Source organism: Puma concolor, chromosome C2 (genome assembly GCF_028749965.1).
Source record: "Puma concolor isolate L17-30 chromosome C2, mPumCon1.1.hap2, whole genome shotgun sequence".
NCBI lineage: Eukaryota > Metazoa > Chordata > Mammalia > Carnivora > Felidae > Puma > Puma concolor.
Genome location: NC_141675.1, coordinates 59,454,275 through 59,467,531, shown reverse-complemented (window position 1 = coordinate 59,467,531; position 13,257 = coordinate 59,454,275). Strand labels below are relative to the sequence as shown.

General features: G+C 33.4%; 2 protein-coding genes across 3 annotated transcripts in view; one reads left to right on the top strand and one right to left on the bottom strand.

Annotated features, from left to right (window-relative positions):
- The window catches only part of LOC112849965 (uncharacterized), a 566,245-nt gene that overhangs the window by 70,976 nt on the left and 482,012 nt on the right, over positions 1-13,257 (bottom strand). The gene's annotated exons all lie outside the window — the stretch shown is intronic.
- BCHE (butyrylcholinesterase) overlaps positions 1-13,257 on the top strand; it is a 90,982-nt gene that overhangs the window by 56,039 nt on the left and 21,686 nt on the right. The window contains exons 3-4 of one of the 2 annotated variants that reach the window (XM_025913949.2): positions 3,868-4,034; positions 10,737-10,853. In XM_025913949.2, coding sequence (XP_025769734.2) covers positions 3,868-4,034; positions 10,737-10,853 — 284 coding nt within the window. Of the gene's footprint in view, positions 1-3,867; positions 4,035-10,736; positions 11,126-13,257 lie in introns of those variants that run through there. The other variant, XM_086674664.1, reaches the window with a different exon arrangement.

Genomic DNA, 13,257 nt, shown 5'->3' with positions numbered 1-13,257 from the left:
GTGACTTAACATAGAATATAAATCTATAAACATTTTCATATTTAAGAAATTATCCAGTGTCATCTGTAGCCCTCTCACAGGAGTGGAATATTTCAGATGGCCTTTCAATTTACAACTACTAATCATGGCTTTATCTTACTAGAAATATATTCACTTTAAAATCATTGTATAGCTTTCTTAGATACCATTGTCTCAAAATTCTTAATCAAAAAGAATCTTAATTCTTATGTTAAGATTGATAGGCAATCCTGGGATTTATAATCCCAAGAAAACTTGATGCACAGAGCTGAATGCATACTTTGTCTTCATATCAGGCACCCTGAGTCAATTAAAGTCTTTTTTATAAGTCTATTCATAAAATAAGACATCAAATCTTTGCTCAAATATCAATGACAAGCAGGTAATTTCCTGAAATACAGATGTTAGGAAAATACTCTGCCTTTTTGGTTAAACAAGCTGTGTCTTAAAAATTTTCCAACCTACATAAGAGGAAAAGTGTAATGAATGATATTTAGACCGCTTCTGTATACCACAAAGTAGGGGAAAAAAATCTCATAGTAAAAACAGAGCAGAGATTTCTCTATTTTATAAAAAAAAAAATTTAGGTATTAGCACTTTGAAGTCTCTATTTTGTGACAAGAACAGGAAATATTTTTAAAAAACAGCAAAGCCAAGATGTTTAAATATATCTTATAGTTTTGAGACTAAAATTATATAGTGTTTCAGAATTGTGTATCTGGAAAATACGTTGTATTTCATAAAGTCTTTAATTGATGCGGATAGAAAGTGAATTATATCTCTTGTTAAGTTTTAAATTCTTTGAAGATTTCTTTCAAATTATACAGTAAAATGCTCCATCGCTTCAATAGCTATTTCAATCACTTTTTGAAAACTATATCTGCATCCATAGGCAAAGGAATTTTATTATCTCTGAATTGCATTCTGGAATTTCATGAGTTATTTCATAGGACAAAGTTTGTCAAATGAACACGGGCAGTGCCAATAGTGCTTTGCTCTTGAACTCAAGTACGAGTCAGCTCACTTTAAGTCACCATTTGCAGCAGCCAGAAATGAATGAGCAGTTAAAATCGTGCCATAAGTTAATTAGAGTGGAATTAGAAGGAAAGTGGGCAATTTAGGAACATAAGAATTGCTGTACCGAATCAGACCAATGGTTCTCCTGGTTTAATATCCAGCCTCCAGCAGCTGTACTTGTTAGCTTCTAAAGCTTTAAAAGAAAGGGAAGAGACTACATAATTCACCTAGACAAGTGTGCCATCTGTGATCCAGAGAAATTTTCTTCATGACCTCTCTCAAATAATACCCTAAAGCAGGAGGTTTCAATCCTGTTATGATATTGGTTTAGCTTGAATAGCTCTAGTTATTAATAATTCTTTTTAACCATCCAATTCCTACATAAAATCAACTAGTCCATCAAGAAGCTATTTATCTCCAAAGCTCCTGAATTCATGGTTGAATATGTCTACTTTTATGATAAAATATGAATTTATGGTGCTTATTCGATACAAGTTCTTGATGGCAAAATGTGCCTGTAGATAACCACGCTGAATGAATGCCTGCTTCTCTTTCCAAAATCTACTGAGTTCACAGGCTTTTGGAAAACAAAACAAAACAAAACAACAACAAAAAAACCTTGTATCTGCTGTCACTACTCCGAACTTTCTATCCATACCAATCTACAGAACTATTAGAATGACAAAGAAATTTGTGCATTGAATTTTTAGAAAAGTTCAACTAGAGGTTTTCTTACATAATTTTACTTAAGGTAGACTCTAGGAGAAAGGAATGAATTACTTATCCTTATCACTTTAGTCTTCTGTTTATGATAGAAATACCTGTGACTATAGGTTCTTGATTATTCTGGATAACTTCCAGGTCAGTATTTCTAAAATGTTATGTTCAAAATAAGCCATTTAGTCAAAAATCCCTTAAGAATAATAAATGCCTGAAGTTGTACTTCAAACCATTTTCCTAGGCTGTCAGATGTTAATGCAATAACACTGATATCCTGAAGCTGTAACTCTAATAGGATGTCCTTTATCCTATATTCCAAGAAAACTAGTTTTTTCATTGTTATTTGACCTAACATGAACACTCATTATTTATACTTATGTTAATTGTTTTCCCTTTCTCTAGTTTTTCCAACTTCTCTTCCTGGATCAGTTCTTTATTTGCTCTTCTTATGTCAGTTAGAATCTCCTTCCTTCAGGCAATTTTCTTGCAAACATGTAGTGATTGTTCCCTCTTCTGACAATTTGTGTCCCTTTGTTTATGTTTGGTTTAGGCTACCATATATTGATTCTTTGTTTTCACGAATGTTCTTCCTTGCACATATGTACATATGTTTCCCATATTTGTTTGTATTTCTAGATCTTAGAGCAGAGTCTAATTCATAATCATAGCATAAAAGTTCATTAAAGGGAAATCTAGGGACTCACCAGTGGCTATTTGGAGTCTCAAAATGTTTACTCTTTGAATTTGTGTTTGTGTGATCTAGGTAAGAACATATTATTGAGTGCTACAAAGGTGCAAATAAACCCCAAACTATAAATTTCTAAAAAATAGAGGGGTGCCTGTGTGGCTCATTCCGTTGAGTGCCCCACTTCAGCTCAGGTCATGATCTCATCGTTCGTGGGTTTGAGCCCCGCATCGGGCTCTGTGCTGACAGCTCAGAGCCTGGAGCCCGTTTCAGATTCTGTGTCTCCCTCTCTCTCTGCCCCTCCCCCACTCATGCTCTGTCTCTCAAAAATGAATGTTAAAAAACATTTAAAATTTTTTTCTAAAAAATAGAGACAAGTGTTATTGATTTAAAAATCACAATGAAAGATATAGGAAATATCAGCACAAAAGGAGAATATAAAAAAGAGAATTGGAATTGACCTAGACCCATGCTATCAGGAAATGAAGGGATTCCAAGCAGAGTAGCTGTGACAAGGGCAAGGAAGTGAAATAGAGGAGGGAATTACTAAGGAACTGTCCCTAATTCCTGTCGGTTGCCTTATGCAGAGACTATCTGAAAATAAGCTTGGAAATATGGGTGGCACCATATTAATTAAATTTATCTGAACCCACAGTGAATCACTGAAACAATTTTTAATCAGTGAGCAGATCTATAAGAATGTAAGATCAACTTAAAAGTGAGACTGGGGCACCTTGGTGGCTCAGTCAGTTAAGCATTTGACTCTTGATTTTGGCTCAGGTCATGATCTCAGGGTTCATGGCTTTGAATCCCTCATCAGGGACTCTGCACTGACAGTGCAAAACCTACTTGGGATTTTCTGTCTCCCTCTTTCTCTGCCTCTCCCCCCGCCTCTCTCTCTCTCAAAAGAAATAAATGAACCTTTATCTTTAAAAGTGAGACTGAAGGCAGTTTCCTATAGTAATGAAGTTATTGCATAATAAGATGTGTAATCAGTCACAAACTCAGACAGTAATGACAGGAACAAATAGAACAACATAGATGCAAGATATTGAGAAAATGGTATTAATCTTCATTGTGAAAAGATTGGATCTGAGGTAAAGGAATAAAAGGAAACAAAAAGAATACTGACCCTTCAAGCTTGTTTAAGCTTGTCTATTCCTGAAATAGAAAAAAAAAATTTTTTCTTCCTTGTATGTTAAGCCAAAATGCATGGAAAAAGTTTTTCTTTAAATTTTAATTCCTACACTTTTAACTAATTTAATGCTTCAAGTTACTGAAAACATTCTACCCAGTTCATTTTTACTTGACCTCATCAAAACAAATCCACATTTTTTCTGACTTTTTAAAAGCTCTTGTTGGTTTTTGAGAACAATATTCTAACAATGATTTTAGTAGAACTACACTGTGTCTCTTTAATTTTTTAGAAATCCAAATGGAACCCAGAACAACAGCACACGATGGCCTGCCTTCAGAAGCACCGATCAAAAATATTTAACCTTGAATGCAGAGTCACCAAAAATACACACTAAACTACGTGCTCAACAATGCCGATTCTGGACACTATTTTTTCCCAAAGTCTTGGAAATGACAGGTATGTGCTTTTTAGTAGTTGGTCAAGTAACTGATTGTGGATTATGTAAAAGGGAGAAAAGGTAGACTATCCAAGGGACAGTGATGGTATTAACTTGTGATTTTACAATTACTTGATTCCAGTGAGTAGATAATTTTAACAACTTTCTTCCAGCAAGTTTAGATGTGTTTTGAGGTCTTACTATATGAGTAGCAGTTTAGTAGTAAAGAAAACTAAAATAGAAATTCTCCCGTAGAGGAACATAAAACGTGGTAGTGGAACTAAAATAGGGCACTGCTTGCTAACACATTAGTTAGTCTATGTGTAACTAATTAATGGATAAATGAACAAATGAATATATAAAGAAGGCAATGTATAGAACTAATAATATAATTAATAAAATATAGAATGAAATATAATTTATACTCAAAGAGAGGTAAAAACAAATTTATTGATAAACAGAACTCTTGATTTCTAAGGGTGGAAAAAACCCTCCAGAATTAAATGTTTAAAAGCAGACTCCAAACATTTCTAAATATTCTGAGGTTAGAGATATTTATCTTGAACACATACATGTATTCCATAATACAATAAACAAACAATAATTTAGTTAACTAATCTTTAAGAAAGGATTCCATAAGCTTATACAAGGAAGTGCTAGGAAAACTGGTCCATATTATTATGTTATTTCAAAACTCATCAGTAAGAAGATATTTAAATCAACTCGAGCAATCAGCTTGAATGATCGCCTCTTCTGTGAGGAAAATGACATGTGTATCTCACTCACTTGCTGGTTTTAAAACGCCCAGCTGTTTCTAACCCATGTGACTCCTCAGGTCTTTATTTTTTAAGTAAAAGTAATTGACTTTCAACCATCAGACATATTGCTGCCCCATTCCTTTAGACTTTACCACTCTGTTCATCATAATACTCTGCAATTTTCAGGCTGTGTTAGATACCGCAATATAGTAGCTGTTTTGGTTTAATGTTTAGAGAGGTTGGGGGTTAGTTTCAGGCAAATATGGGCATCTCAGAGCTATATTTGATTGTTTAATATGTGTTTTAATTATCAGACATTACTCACCAAAATTATAATTATGTACTCCATCTGTTTGGGAGATGTTTCTGATATACCCGTGCTCTGTGTATTACCAAATGTTCTGTGACATAATATATATCCAGAGATGGGTTTCTGCATCCCTTGGCAAACCTACAGTGCTGCCCTTGTGTCCTCCGGGTGTGAATAACAATGAGGTAACATGTTTAAACTGCCAAGAGACCAAAAGAGGTACCATTTAACATATCACAGATGGCACATTCTTAATCTTTACTTAAAATATTTTTAAATGAGAAGGTTGTACTTGAGGGACAATGAAAGGGGAGTGGGGAGGATTTTCAATGACCAACTTATCATAAGCCAAATTGACTTGTTCTGGTTTGAGCTTGTGCAGCCTATTGTAATTTATTTGTTGACAAAATAAAACTTCAGTATCAACAATTTTTGAAGATGTACTTCAAAATCTCTATCTTTAAATAGTGAATTGTCATAAAGCAGATTGAATAAACAAACTGTTAAGTTTTTGGCTAGCTGCCACTCCTTCCTATCCAGTGCTGAACCACTGCTGTTTGGAAATACCACACCTTGCTCTGGGTTTGTACAGTGCTTTGGAATAGTTCCAAAGTGTCTTTAAAAAACACAATTTTATACTTTAGCATTTTTCAGATAATTCTCCCCAAAAAGTTATATTCAATATATTTTATAAAATTTAAAGTAAATGCATGATATGATTGTTGTAAAATCAATGTCTTCATTAATAATCAACAACTTTTTTTACATTTAAACAAAACCAGTTTGAAGTTACATGTTTTTAGGTTTTATAAATAAATAATGTAGGGGGATTAAAAAGATTAAGAAAACATGTTCTTACCATATTTTGTGTATTTCAAGTTGCAAAACCTCATACATTTCAATCTTTGATATTTTGCAAATTGGGGTTATTCAGATGACTTGTGCTGAAGTTTCTATGGCAATATTATTAAATGCACACACACACACACACGCACACACACACACACACACACACACACAAACACACACAACAGCTATACACATAAAGGAAAAAAAACTAACTGGATTTCTTAAAAGGAGAAATATTCACCTCACTCAAGATGGAAACCCAATGAGCTTTATAAGTACCACTTGAGCAGTAGTTTACTTTTGAGCAATAAATGTTCTCAAATAAAATGATCCTTAAGATTTGTTTAAACACATGAATTCTAGCACTTAACTTTCAGACTATACTTCAGCATATGCCTGTGCTATTATTGCATGCACCTGCAAGAAATAAAATGTGCAGTATTTGTTTCAGATGTTATCAACAATTTTCACTCAAAATGTAACTGCACAGTACTTCATAATTGTTTGAAAAAGAAAGAAAAGGAAGTAGAGAAATGATCCATTCAATGTCAATAAGATACCAATATTTTTCACTAAAAGTGAAAGAGTAAATTTACCTAAAGGAAAAACCACTTTGACCTTCAAATCTTCCCAATGAAGAAAAGCGTTAGATCTAGTGTTGTTTTCCTTTGTTGCATTTTAAAAATACAGACATACATAGAAGATATTGCCATTTGGTTTCAGACCACCACCATAAAGTGAATATCACAATAAAGCAAGTCAACGAACTTTTTGGTTTCCAAGTGCACATAAAAGTTATATTTACAGTATACTGAAGTCCATTAAGTAGTAGACATAGTAGCATTGTGTCTAAAAAAATAGTGAACACATCTTAATTTAAAAATACTTTATTGCTGGGGTGTCTGGGTGGCTCAGTCAGTTAAGCGTCCGACTTCAGGATTCTGTCTCCACCTCTCTCTCTGCCCCTCCTCTGCTGGTTCTCTCTCTCTCTCTCTCTCTCTCTCTCTCTCAAATATAAATAAACATTTAAAAAATTGAAATAAAAATACTTTATTGCTAAAAACACTATCATCTGAGCTACTTGATAGCATTTGACCCACAGTAGAACTTTCAAAATTGGGGTCAATCCTCTCAAACCCTGCTGCTGCTTTATCAACTAAATTTATGTAATGTCTAAATTCTTTGTTGTCATTTCAACAATCTTCACAGCATCTTCATCAGGAGTAGATTCCAGTTCAGGAAATGACTTTCTTTGTTCATCCATAAGAAGCAACTCCCCATCCTTTACAGTTTTATCATGAGATTGCAGCAATTCAAATAGAATAATAATGAAAAGTTTGAACTATTGCAAGAAGAACCAAAACATGACATAGAGACATGAAGTGAGCAAATACTGTTGGGAAAATTGTGTGGATAGACTAACTTGATACAAGGTTGCCATAAACTTTCAATTTGTAAAAACGCAGTATCTGCAAAGCACAATAAAGTAAAGTGCAATAAAATAGGTATGCCTGTAAGTGATGTCTTCATAAAGCCTAGCCTGAGCTTATGGTAATTCACTCTGTAGTATTAGTATAGATATAGTTCACTCTAATCCCACACTCAGAATTATAACAGGAAAATAAATGTGTTTCTGATCTGTCTCATAAAGAATTATGCATTTCTTGGTAATTTTAGTAATTGATTAACAAATAGGAAAATAAGTAATGGGGACAAGAGAGATTTTCAATGAAATCTCAAAGTACATGAATCACTTTTTTTTTATTATAATCATCAGAACAATTCAATATCCATTTTAATCTTTTCTTCTAACTTTACCTCCATTTATAATTTTGAGTCAACTCACCTCTCCTGTATTCCTTCTTACCTCCTTCAACTTGATTAAATAGACTCCACTCTGGTGAAATATGCTCACTCTTTTTAAAATTTTTTTTTTCAACGTTTTTATTTATTTTTGGGACAGAGAGAGACAGAGCATGAACAGGGGAGGGGCAGAGAGAGAGGGAGACACAGAATCGGAAACAGGCTCCAGGCTCCGAGCCATCAGCCCAGAGCCTGATGCGGGGCTCGAACTCACGGACCGCGAGATCGTGACCTGGCTGAAGTCGGACGCTTAACCGACTGCGCCACCCAGGCGCCCCTGCTCACTCTTTTTTAATTGGCAAGACAAAAAGTAGCTTTATTAGTATTACTCTTTCTGTAAGGAAGAAAGCCTGACTCTTTCTTTTTCCAAGTGAGACAACAATGTGGACAAATCAAAGAGCATGAAAGTCCTGAAAAAGTTGTGTCAATATATTTATGAACTACTAGTATTGATCTAGCTGTACATGGATTCAATAGAGAGCAAAGTTAAGAATAAATTTTTGTAATAGGGCAGTAAATTCATTTTTGGAGCTCCCAATAGCTGTATCGAGCTTGATTTTATAATGTACATACCAGCTGATTTATCCTTCACAGTAACACTGCACAATAGTGAACACCAACCCCATTTACAGTTGGAAAACTAATTTGAAAAGTTAAGAATTCTTGCTATGTCAGAAATATAATAAGTGGTCAAGCTGGAATTTAACCCACATCAGTCCAAAGCCTAAATAATGTATTTTATTTCACATTATAGTACCTTGTTAACTACAAGATGATACATCTACATCTCACAGATGATCAATCTATAGCCACTTAAGTAGTATTCCAGTTTGGAGGAAGAGGAGAAGTAAGAGGAAGAATAAGAACTAATTTTGGTTTGATTTATGTCATGGATTCAAAATTTTTGTTATCTTTTTACTAAGGTGTATTCAGTTCTTCTGAGTTGTATTAGAAAAAAATCAAATGTTTCATATTTTATTGTCTTAGTCAATGTTCAGTATTATTAAAGAAAAAAATTATTAAGGTTTACAATGCATTTGTGCACTAAAAAGCAAAGTATAGTGTTTGATTATGATACATAAGGAAATAAGTTTACATTTATATGAATTAATGGATTTGGCATCATTCTATGTACAAGAAAAAAAATTAAATCTAAGACTTTTTTTCTGAGTATTAAAATTCATGGTGTAAGTGCTAGATTACCAATCATTTCTTTTTTTTTTCATTTATTTCTTATAACAAAAATTTTGTTCTTTCTGAACTTTAGAGCCCTTATTTTGCATAACACTTAAAACAGCATTTAATTATAAAAAATATCATAGGAGTGGATCATTTGGCATGATATTTAATGTCTTTCACATCTAATGTTTTTTTAGAAAAGTTCTATTATTCACAAAATAATTACAGTCATTGACCTTTTAAAAGCCATTTTTAAAATGGGAAATTTTTGTATATATTCTCAAATATTTATCCAAAGTCCAAGCATTATGAACATTTCAAACTTAAATATATCTTAAATTACAGGGGATATTTTAGTAGCTGTGTAAATGTTTTAAATATTTTGATTTTCATATAAACTAAAAATAAATCACTGAATGTGCTCCATTGTTAACAGTATGAATGAAACAAAGACATATTTTCATGTATAATGTAGTGAGATCATATGAACTGCCTTCTCCAAATTAATATCTTACAAAGTTATAATTAATTTCAAAAATTCCTAACTGAAAAGTATATAATTAAAACACTGTCAGTCTTTATTCTCAAGGTAACTGAAATAACTCAAAATGCTGTTTTTAATTCAATGACTATAGCACAGCATTCTAAGAGTTTAAAAAGTAAAACAACAAATGTGTAAAATACTTAGAGATTTAAATAACTTAAACAATCTTCTAGCTTTATCATATATATTAATATTAGGAGGGGCTTCTGGGTGTCTCAGTAGGTTAGACATCTGACTTTGGCTCAGGTCATATCTCAAGGTTCATGAGTTTGAGCCCCACATCAGGCTCTGTGTTGACAGCTCTGAGCCTTGAGCCTGCTTCAGATTCTGTCTCCGTCTCTCTCTGCCCCTCACCCACTCACACTCCTTCTCTCTCTCTCTCTCAAAAATAAATAAACATTAAAAATTTTTAATATTAGGAACATATATACATAATTTCAGAAGTTTGTGTTCAAGAGTTTCTATTGCTCACAAACTTTATTCTTTAATGTAATAGATTTTCAAATAAATCAAGGTTTCAAGGTGCCTGTAGTACACATAGACTGTTTTTGGTTCATTGCCTCACATTATTTCTGACATAAACACTCCTTTCTCCTGACACATGCATACACTTTGCAAGCTACTGAAGAGCAGAGATTTTCTTAGTCATCTTTCTAATTTGTAAAGCAATTAATAAACTGCTTTCATGTAGTAGTTTCAATAAGCTGCTTTCAATGAGTAGGCATTGTTTGGAATTAAAATAACTCATATAGGGTGAGTATAAAATCTTCATGGAATGTCAATTACAACGTTACCCTTATGCATTAATAAATATATATAAATATTTTCATCAGAAATAATAGTCTGTTGTATCATACATAAATGAAATGCATTAAATGAGATTTCTGTTATGCAGAGGGGTTCAAAAAAAGATAACATCTATATATCTTCTTAGAAACTAAATATATGTTATGTAATATAATTTGACATAATATATCAATTCATGTTCACATTTTTATGATATATTCAATTCACATATATATTATTTGCATTTCCATGTAAAGTATAAAATTTTATTAAAGCTTTTCAGGTAGCGAAAGAAGCTGATAATAAATAATGAAAAGTAAAAAATTACTGCACAGTGTACTTGGAGAAAATAGCGTCTATAATCAAAATTATTTTTCAATTAATGTAAACAGATTAAAATTTAGATTAATACAACTTATTCCATGTTTTACAGGAAATATTGATGAAGCAGAACGAGAATGGAGAGCAGGATTCTATCGCTGGAACAATTACATGATGGACTGGAAAAATCAATTTAATGATTATACTAGCAAGAAAGAAAGCTGTGCAGGTCTCTAATTAATAGATTTACCCTTTATAGAATGTTCATTTTCCTATAGATCAAGGTAAAAATATCACTAGCTCTCTTACACACCATGTAAGAAAGCTATTATACTGCTGAAACAAAAATGCCAGAAGGATAATATTGATTCCTCACATCTTTCACTTAGTATTATACCTAGCATTTCAAAACCCAAATGGCTAGAATATGTTTAATTAAATTTCACAATATAAAGTTTGACAATTAATTTTATGCATATTAAAATGATTTGTAGCTTCAAACTCTCTTTCCTGAATAACCTTAAGAATTTTTTCTCTCAAAAAATACCTGTATTCTACTTTTAGTTGCATATGTATGTTTATGGCCACTCATAAAAAAAGGTATCTTTTTATTTATTTTTTTTTTATTTTTTTTTCAACGTTTATTTATTTATTTTTGGGACAGAGAGAGACAGAGCATGAACGGGGGAGGGGCAGAGAGAGAGGGAGACACAGAATCGGAAAGAGGCTCCAAGCCATCAGCCCAGAGCCTGACGCGGGGCTCGAACTCATGGACCGCAAGATCGTGACCTGGCTGAAGTCGGACGCTTAACCGACTGCGCCACCCAGGCGCCCCAAAAGGTATCTTTTTAAAATGAACTAGGTTTTGAGGGGCACCTAAGTGGCTCAGTCAGTTAAGCATCTGGGTTAGGAGAATTCTTGCCTGGACCCAGAAATATTAGGATTTTCAAAAGGAAATTGTTTAATTCCAGGAAAGAAATTGTTGTACTTTCTGTAGACAAATGATATTATTATTATAATTTAAAAAATTACAAAACTGCATTTACTAACTGGCATGGCAACTAAAGACATCCACGAATAAATTAATCGAGTAGTTCAGTAAAGAGGAGAAGTCAGAGATTTTAAGTTCCAGAAAAGGGCACTGCAAGTTGATTGTGTTAATTAAGCATTGAAAACTGACACCCAGGATAGGACAAAGTGAGTTCATAGATCTGTACATTGTTGGTTAAAGCATGTCCCATTGTTCATTGGCCATAAGGATGTTCATAGTTAGAGACAGTGTGGTTTTGCCATCCTCACTCAAGGTCATTCAGAGTTCAGGCTACCTTATCATCTTCAGCTGGTTAGAGGGAGTCATTATACAAGTCAAGTCAGTTTTGATAATCACTTCAGTGCTGCTGTAAATGGATATTTTTGCTTTATAGTTCTTCCTTCATCCTGTGATGGAAGGAAGGAAGGAAGGAAAGGAAAGGAAGGAAGGAAAAAAATACCACAAATAATAGGTGAATGAGCAGGCATTTCATTCCACACCACCATCTTTGTTTTGGGTGCCATTCTTCCAGGATCCATTATGTTTTTCTGAATCATTTGAGCCTCCTTTCGATGTAGAACCCTCTGAGATATGAAATGAGATGATGCCTGTTCAACATCATTAAAGACCCTTTAAAGATATTCTTGATGAGACCAATAATTAGGAAAACATGATTATGTTTATAGAATACCTATAACCTGCCTTTAATGACATGCTCCAGTCATCTGAAAAGATCATGTGGATCACTTTGTCCTACCTTGGACAATCAATTGATTTGTTCTTGAATTTTATTGACACAAGCCTTGGCTTACTCTGAAACTTTTACCTAAACGCAACAAGGAGAGTCAACCAGCACATAAACTCCTTCGTGTTTGCTCTGTAAATAAACTATTATGAATCCACTGTGTCTAGCACCATTGCCGGAAGTTAGGTTAAGGCTTTTGGAGAAAACACTGTGTAGCAGCGTCTATACAATTTCTCTTACTATGAATGCCATTTAAAAGGCAGTTTCAGTGCAGTATTTTAATCCAGGGACCCCAAGCCAAGGGAGAAACTTCTGCATAAAATAATGGAAACTAATACTTCTGAATAGATCTTGCAGATTTACATTTCAGCAGGCTCATAGATGAAAAAAGTTTTGATTGTCTCAGATACTAACAGTACAGAAGTATTAAAACCTCAAAATGGCATAAACCCTTCCCAGAAGCAGAGTATGGGGAGATATTAGCATAAATTCACAAAGCCATGGAGGTTATCACCTAATTCTGGTAAAATTTTAAGGTACATTTTTCAAAAGTATGAGGGAAAATTATGTCTAAGGTCACAACTGAACAACTGGAATTATTCCAACCAGTATCACAAGACTCAGCTTGATCAATTATTTAAGTGAAAACATTATTATTTCTTGTGGTGTGGAACTCTCTACAAGATTTTGCATTATAAGGTTTATTGCAAATTGATCATCATTTATGGTTTGGTATCCATGTAATACATATAAGGATTAAGGTAACAAGTCACATACCTTAAAAAAATACCATTATAACTGATTTTGTTTCTCAAGTAAGTTGGCTGCTGAACATTATTAGCATGAAGGCAAGGTAAT